At 40.7% G+C, this 8554-nt stretch overlaps 1 protein-coding gene across 1 annotated transcript in view; it reads left to right on the forward strand.

The window, feature by feature from the left end:
- The window catches only part of USP12 (ubiquitin specific peptidase 12), a 42965-nt gene extending 34411 nt beyond the window's left edge, over window positions 1-8554 (forward strand). Inside the window, exons 6-8 of the mRNA XM_007471449.1 lie at window positions 3314-3511; window positions 6248-6326; window positions 8293-8554. Of these exons, the coding sequence (XP_007471511.1) occupies window positions 3314-3511; window positions 6248-6326; window positions 8293-8394 (379 nt within the window). The 3' untranslated portion in view covers window positions 8395-8554. The remainder of the gene's footprint in view (window positions 1-3313; window positions 3512-6247; window positions 6327-8292) is intronic.

Below are 8554 nucleotides of genomic sequence, written 5' to 3' on the forward strand. Positions count from 1 at the left end.
TTATTTTTTAATTAATTTATTTTTTTTGCGGTACGCGGGCCTCTCACTGTTGTGGCCTCTCCCGTTGCGGAGCACAGGCTCCGGACGCGCAGGCTCAGCGGCCATGGCTCACGGGCCCAGCCGCTCCGCGGCATGTGGGATCTTCCCGGACCAGGGCACGAACCCGTGTCCCCTGCATCGGCAGGAGGACTCTCAACCACTGCGCCACCAGGGAAGCCCTGTTTTTTAATTTTTGTCAGGAAAATATATCCTGTGATCTCTGTCTTTTGGAAGTTATTGAGACTTCTTTCATTGTCCAGTACATTAATGAATGTCCAGTTGTACTTGAGAAGAACATATATTCTTCAGTTTGAAATGGAGTGTTCCATAAATGTTGATTAGATCCATAATTTGATTGTTCATACCTTCCCTATTCCTACTGACTTTTTTCTTAGAGAAGTCTGTTAAAGACTTTAACTCTGTGCACTTATCTGTTTATTTCTTTAATTCTATCAAATTTGGTATTTGGTACTTGAAGATTGTGTCCTCTTGATTAGTTGGCCCTCTTTATTATGGAATGTCCTTCTTTTTTTTTTTTTTTTTTTGGAATGTCCTTCTTTATCTCTAGTAACACTCCTTGGCTTGGGTTCTACTTTGTCTGATATTAGAATTAGCCAGAGCCAGCTTTGCTGACTTTGTTAATGTCTTTTTCCATCCTTCTACTTTTTAAAAATAGTTTTAAATTATGATTAGATATTATCTGATTATAATTAGATAATAGGAAGGTAAATACCTCTTATGTTAGTGCAAAATGAACACACCTATTGTTTTAAAGATGTAAAAGGAAGAAAATGTATATCATAAATTCATCCAAATTTTAATCATTGTTTAGTAGGTAAATGCCATTTAAAAAAATCTAAATGGAAAATTAATTTATAAGTCAGTTTACAGAAGATAAAAATCAATGTCGGGGACTTCCCTGGTGGTCCAGGGCTTAAGACTCTGTGCTCGCAATGCAGGGGGCCTGGGTTCGATCCCTGGTCAAGGAACTAGATCCCACGTGCTGCAACTAAGACCCGGCACAGCGTGCATGCATGCGTGCGTGCGTGCGTGCGTGCATAAATAAATCAATATTTTTTAAAAAATCAATGTCTATTTCAAACTTTAACTAAAAAGGAAAAAAAAGTTCTCTGTCCTCCCATTTTTTTCTTCAGCATATTTATCTTTTGGAGAAAACATTACATTCTGAGACCACTTTTTTAACAACAGTGACAGAGATCAAGAGCTCCCTAAGGTCACCTTTCTCCACACATGTTTGAACGGAAGGAAAACAAGAATCCTATCAATTCCTTGGTGTGTTGGTGGAATTGGTGTTTCAAGCAGGAAATCAACTTCTTTGTTCTTCCTTCTGCTGCACAGTCTCCAGAATGAATTTGACTCAGCTTATATATGTGTTCATTTCTTCCTGAGCCATTTCAGTATGAGAAAAATTTTGTGGGATAGTCTCTCATCATCTTTAAAATGTGGCTCCACACATGTTTGTGTTTGACTTTATCCTGTGTCTCTTCACAAGTGTTGGGTTTCCTCTGGGACGAAGTGCTGCTGGGAGGATTCGTGTTCCTCCCGTGTTGTCTGATGGGGTGTATTTTATAAGCCAGCATTTGGACATGTTCTCTTTTCTCCATTTGGGCTTTTCCCCCTCTGCTCTGGCTTAATTTCTAAAAGCACGTTTTTCCTAACCCCCAGGCCATATCTGTCTCCTCTTCCTAATCTTTATTGACTGTACCTAATACACTACTAACATATTTAACACTTAGAAAAATCCTTGTGGGTTTGCACCTCACTGGACATTTTCAAAGGATAGTTTGCTTTTATTGTTTTGAAAGAGTTGGTTTTAGCAACTCTGTACCAGTTTGATTGAACATCTGATGTTTAAGAGTTGGATCACTGTATATATAAATATATATCTTGACTTTTTTACTTTCCGTACGTATTTTCCCATGCCATTTAGAAACTTTCAACAACATTGTTTGAAGTTGTAAAATATTCTCTTGTGTTTGTATTGTAATGTATTTCAGCGTTTCATGTTGTTGAATAGCTAGGATTCTCCCACTTTTTCACAATATAAAATAACTCCAGAACTGAATTCTTCTCAGAAGTCTTGTATTTGAGATGATATATTTAATTTCGATTACTGAGGCAAAGGACATAAAGGCTGTTGATTCATATTGCTAGATTGCTTTCCAGGAATGATTAGGTTTTACATTTATTTTCGCTAATGTTTTCCAAAAGCCAGGTTAATAAACATTTCTGGAATAATAAGCTGCCGCACCACATTTAAGATCTGTAGAATGCAGGTCTAGAATAATGCTATAAAATGATTTGTTTTCACTTCATTAGAGGCAGAGGTTTAATAAATTTCATTTTTTAATTATGAAAAGTGTTTTGCTTCACTGAACACACAGAATTCAGTTCTGTAGTGTTTGTCAAGTACCTACGTGTGCTAGGTGGAGAAATATAATAAAAGAGATGGTTTCTGTCTGTCCGGAGTCCAGACCCTAGAAGAGAAAGACCCATAATCATCTAAATGTTCTATAGTGTAATAAACTGTACAGATGTGAAGTGAATGTGTAAAGTGCTGATGGAGGGTTGAGGAGAACAGCTATTTGTGCCAGAATATCAAGCGTTGGCGCTGAAGTGAAATGGGGGAGAGGCTTCCCGGAGGGGTCCTTCAGGGCATTTGAGGATGGGGAAGCCCGTGCTTTACAGGTGAAAGTTTCACTCCTGCGTTCCAGGTTATTTTATTCCCTTTCCAGGATGCACGCAGCCACTGCTCTTACGAAGGAGCTGTTCCTTGTCTCTGGCAAACGCCTTTAATGGATGGATGGTCTTTAATGCTTTTCTCACTGTCTCCTGCTCTCAGTCTGTTACTGAATTATATAGCTGAATAGAACAAATGGATCTCAGCCTCCATTCACCTCCGAAGGAGTGAGCGGCCTTAAGGAACTGGTTTTTCCTGCAGCTGGCACAGTGACCTATATTTCAGAAGTACAGAGTTCTTAATAAAGGAATGTACCATCATATCTCTTTGGGAGCCGTACCGAGTGCTGTGTCCGATTATGTGGTTTGGTGATGATGGGGGGGCAGGGGCCGTCTTAAGACTTTCAGAAGTTTGCTTTGCTAATACAAAAGTCATGGGTAGAGAAATATGCAAAAGTGGGCAGTGCCAGGCTATGAAAACTATCAACTGTTACTTGAATCGTGAAGTTTGATAATTCTTTTAAGGTCATGGTGAATGTCTTAGGAAATTTTGTTTTCATGTTTATTTCAACAGGATGAAAGTTAAAAAGCTGCCTATGATTCTAGCTCTGCATCTGAAGAGATTTAAATATATGGATCAACTTCATCGATATACAAAACTTTCTTACCGGGTAGTTTTTCCTTTAGAACTTCGTCTATTTAACACTTCAGGCGATGCAACCAATCCTGACAGAATGTACGACCTCGTGGCCGTCGTGGTTCACTGTGGAAGGTAATAGGGCCGTGGGCCATGGTGGCAAGATGCTCGGTGGTGGGCAAGTTCACACACAGGATGCTCGGATATGCAGGCCTTTCGGAGGTTTCTGTAGCCCTCGGTGTTGTAGGACAAAAATAAGTTTATTTCAAATGGATATTTCAGATACATTTTACCATTTCCTTCTTAAAATCTTTATATATTAAAATAGTGTGTTAGTGACTGGATTTGATACTTGTTCTTATTATTTAAGTATTATTCTGGGAACTTTAAGTCCTGTTAGTTTTTCGTTTCCTTTTTTCTTGATTATCGGTAAAAAAAAAAAACACTGCTTAAAGAGATTTTATAAAATAAGTTATTTCTGAGATTAATTGGATATGTTCATCATGTTAATGATTGTGAAAAACACTTTAAAAAGGTTTTGGAGATAATCTTCAAAGATAAGCTTTCTGATTTTATAAGTCCGTGTGTTTGTCTCCTGTTAGCCAATATAGTGTACTATCTCATCTATAGATCTTAATTTATAAAATAGCTCAAAAAATTCTCAAACCACAGAGTGTCACATAATCAACATTTATATTCGGAACGTACAGTCTTCATTGACTATTTAGAATTTCCTGTAATAATTTTATTATTTATTTATTTATTTTTGGCCGCACTGTGCAGCTTGTGGGATCTTAGTTCCCCGACCAGGGATGGAACCCAGGCCCTGGCAGTGAAAGTGCCGAGTCCTGACCCCTGGGCCTCCAGGGAATTTCCTCCTGTAATAATTTTAAAACAGGTCACTCATCCTTTTCCCCCTGGCTGTTGGAAACTTGGTACTAACAGCGTGTTGTACTCCAGACTCTCCTTAGCTGTCCCTCCCTCTCCCAGCTTTCTGCTCAGAATATGTCAGGACAGCTGGGAGGGAGTCCACCTCTGTCACAGTCTTGAACCTCCATGGTCTGTGTCAGCCCATCTCCTGCCTCTTATCCTCAGCAATAATCTTTGTTTTCCATTTTTGGAGCATTATGTTTCTAAAGAAAGAGTGATGACATCTGAACAGAGGAAAACGATATCGGGTACCTTACAGAACCCTGGTGTAATGATCAGACTGGAGGTTTATTCTAGCTTTAAAAGTGGTGTTTTTTGTTAAGTTTTGAGCTATTTTCCTCTACAGTGAAAAAGTACTCTCTTTGTGTCATTTTGTCACCTAAGATATTCATCTCAACTATGGAATCAAAGATCTGAGGAAACTTGGAGGCAGCTTATTCTGATATCTGAGGTTTCTACTTTTAAAATAGTATTCACCATAAAGAATAATCTGTTTTGAAAATTACTTCAAAGTCTGTAATATAATAATTGTGGTAGAATTATAATTTGATTTAAAAAGTATATATAAGCTTTTATAGTGAGTCATACTTAGACTGGGAGAGGTTAAAAATCTTTGACGTGTTCTTTGTAAAGAATTTCTTTTAGGGACTTCTCTGGGGGTCCAGTGCTTAGGACTATGTGCTTCTACTGCAGGGGACACGGGGTTCGATCCCTGGTCAGGGAACTAAGATCCTGCAAGACACGAGGCACAGCCAAAAAAAAAAAAGAATTTCTTTTAAAAGAAATAATCCCACCTTTATTTTTACATTTTTCTAGATTTCTGTATTCCAGATTTGTTGAAAATGAGATGCAGAGGCAATTATAATAATTACAGTGGTGCTAAGAGTTAAGTACTTAAAGCTAGCACTAATAATACTAAAAAAAGTCACTTGTTTAAAGAAGTTTATGAAGTTGGAGCTTGATTTCAGAGCCAAGGATTTGATATCTTTACTTTTTCAAGCATCACATGGAATCTTTCCTCGACAAAAACTATTGCCAAGGGTTAAGACTCAGAAATAATTCTTCGTGCATTGTTTTGTAGTTTAATTCAGCATGTTCTGGCTGTGATCACCTCTCCTCGCCCCCAGAAATGCTAGAAATTTTTATTTAAATCTTTTATAGAAGCAAATTGGAAAATTACTTCAAAAATAATAATTTCAGGGCTTCGCTGGTGGCGCAGTGGTTGAGAGTCCGCCTGCTGATGCAGGGGACACGGGTTCGTGCCCCAGTCCTGGAAGATCCCACATGCCGCGGAGCGGCTGGGCCCATGAACCATGGCTGCTGAGCCTGCGCGTCCGGAGCCTATGCTCCGCAACGGGAGAGGCCACAACAGTGAGAGGCCCGCATACCGTTTAAAATAAATAAATAAATAAAAATAAAATTTAAAAAATTTTAAAAAATAATAATAATTTTAGGGCTTCCCTGGTGGCTCAGAGGTTGAGGGTCCGCCTGCTGATGCAGGGTACACGGGTTCGTGCCCTGGTCCGGGAGGATCCCACATGCCGCGGAGCGGCTGGGCCCGTGAGCCATGGCCGCTGAGCCTGCGTGTCCGGAGCCTGTGCTCCGCAACGGGAAAGGCCACAACAGTGAGAGGCCCGCGTATCGCAAAAAAAAAAAAATAATAATAATAATAATTTTAAAAAGGCAACAAAGAATTTTATAGTATAGCTTTATGTAAAGAGAATACTGGTTATATCTCTCAAAGTAGAGTACCGATTATTTGGTCTTAAAATTGAATGCCAGTTCAGATCAATGTAGCTTGATCTTTTGGGGGAAAGAATAGGTAAGGAATATTGTTATCTGTTTCAGTTTTTCTACTTTATAGAACGTGGAATATAGGGCATAGAAGAGCAGTGCTAATAAACTTTGTATAAAATTAACTTTTATTTCTCTTTGTTTTAGTGGTCCCAATCGAGGCCATTATATTGCAATAGTTAAGAGTCATGATTTTTGGTTGTTGTTTGATGACGACATTGTAGAAGTAAGTAGTTTCCTAATTTCTTGTTTTTCTTCAAAGTTGTGTGTGTATTTTGCTCTTGACTTTTTCCTTCCAGCTTCTCATTGTATATGACAGGTCTTCAGATTGTAGTCTAATTTCTACTTATTGCTCCCTAACATCCACTCCCATTGCTATAATGTTCAGCTAACCTTTAAGATGTTCAGAGGGCTTCCCTGGTGTCGCAGTGGTTGGGGGTCTGCCTGCCGATGCAGGGGACACGGGTTCGTGCCCCAGTCCAGGAGGATCCCACGTGCCGCGGAGCGGCTGGGCCCGTGAGCCGTGGCCGCTGAGCCTGCGCGTCTGGGGCCTGTGCTCAGCAATGGGAGAGGCCGCGGCGGTGAGAGGCCCGCGTACCGCAAAAAAAAAAAAAAATGTTTAGAATAGGCACTTCCCTGGTGGCACAGCAGTTAAGAATCCGCCTGCCAGTGCTGGGGACACGGGTTTGATCCCTGGTCCGGGAAGATCCCACGTGCTGCGGAGCACGTAAGCCTGTGCACCACAGCTACTGAACCTGCGCTCTAGAGCCCGCGAGCCACAACTACTGAGCCCGCATGCCACAACTACTGAAGCCTGCGTGCTTAGAGCCTGTGTTCCACAACAAGACAAGCCACCTCAATGAGAAGCCCTCACACCTGCACAGCAACCAAGAGCAGCCCCTGCTTGCCACAGCTAGAGAAAGCCCACGTGCAGCAACGAAGATCCAGTGCAGCCATAGATAGATAGATAGATAGATAGAAGGATAAATAAAATTTAAAAAAATGTTTAGAATAAAACAAGGGAAATCTTTCAACAACAGAGCTAGTTTAAAATAAAACACTAGGGCTTCCCTGGTGGTGCAGTGGTTGAGAGTCCGCCTGCTGATGCAGGGGACTCAGGTTCGTGCCCCGGTCCGGGAAGATCCCACATGCAGCGGAGCGGCTGGGCCCGTGAGCCATGGCTGCTGAGCCTGCGCGTCCGGAGCCTGTGCTCCGCAACGGGAGAGGCCACAACAGTGAGAGGCCCGCATACCGCAAAAAAAAAAAAAACCCAAAACACTATTAACAAAATAACTTATTGAGCTATAAGGCACAGTAAAGTGTGCAAATTTTAAACAACTTAAATTTTTACATGTGAATGCACACATGCGCACACACACGTAACCGCCATCTAGATCAAGATATAGTATATTTTCAACACCCCAAGAAGCTCCCTTATTCCTCCTCCTGGTCAGTACCCACAGCTTTCCTCCCCTACCCACCATCCTCTGGAATCCACTGTTTTGAATTTTATTATGTTACTGTGATTAATTTTGCCTATGTTTGAATACAGGTGGGCTCATTCAGTGTGACTGCTTTTGTGTCTGGCTTTTCTCACTCATCAGTACCTATGCAACTCCATCTTGTTGCCTGCAGTAGTAGTTCTTTCTTTATTGCTGTCTAATTTTCCATTGTACGGCTATACCACGTTCGAAACTTGACTTTTTGTCCATTGTTGACTATTACAAATAAAACTGCCTTGATTATCCTTGTACAAGTCTTTTGTTGGACATAGGCCCTCATTTTTCTTGGGTATGTTTTAGATTGAACCATATGAAGCAGCCATTTTTCTAGGTCCCAAATGGTTGACAATTCGTGGTTTCCTATAGTTCAGCCTATACCCAGGAATAGACTTGCTGGGTCACACACAGGGTAATTGGATGTTCAGCCTTAGAAGATGATGCTAAACATTTTCCCCAGCATCTGTGCCATTTTATATTCCTCCCAGCTATGAATGAGAGTTCCATTTGTTCCACATTCTCACCAATACTTGGCATCATCCGTCTTTCTAATTTAAGCCGTTTGGATTGTGCAGAGCTATTTTATGAATGAGAAAATGAAAGGCATTATTCTAAGAAAGGTTGAAGATTTTATTGGATTTAAGCAGTTCAAAGAGCTTGTTTTTGTACTAAAGTTTATGTTTTGCCTCACAGAAAATAGATGCACAAGCTATCGAAGAATTCTACGGGTTGACGTCAGATATCTCAAAGAACTCTGAGTCTGGCTACATCCTTTTCTATCAGTCCCGGGACTGAGGGAACTGCGATGGAGAGAGACTTTCTGCCTCATTTCTTCTCTGGTTATTTGGGAAAGGATCCAGCACCAGTTTTCCAAGAAAAGAGAAATGCAGGAAGCTCAGGGGGCAGTAGCACACTTTGCACACAGTAAAGCAAAGACTGGATTAACACGCTCTTC

This window comes from Lipotes vexillifer, unplaced genomic scaffold, assembly GCF_000442215.2.
Source record: "Lipotes vexillifer unplaced genomic scaffold, Lipotes_vexillifer_v1.1 scaffold543, whole genome shotgun sequence".
NCBI classification, from domain to species: domain Eukaryota; kingdom Metazoa; phylum Chordata; class Mammalia; order Artiodactyla; family Lipotidae; genus Lipotes; species Lipotes vexillifer.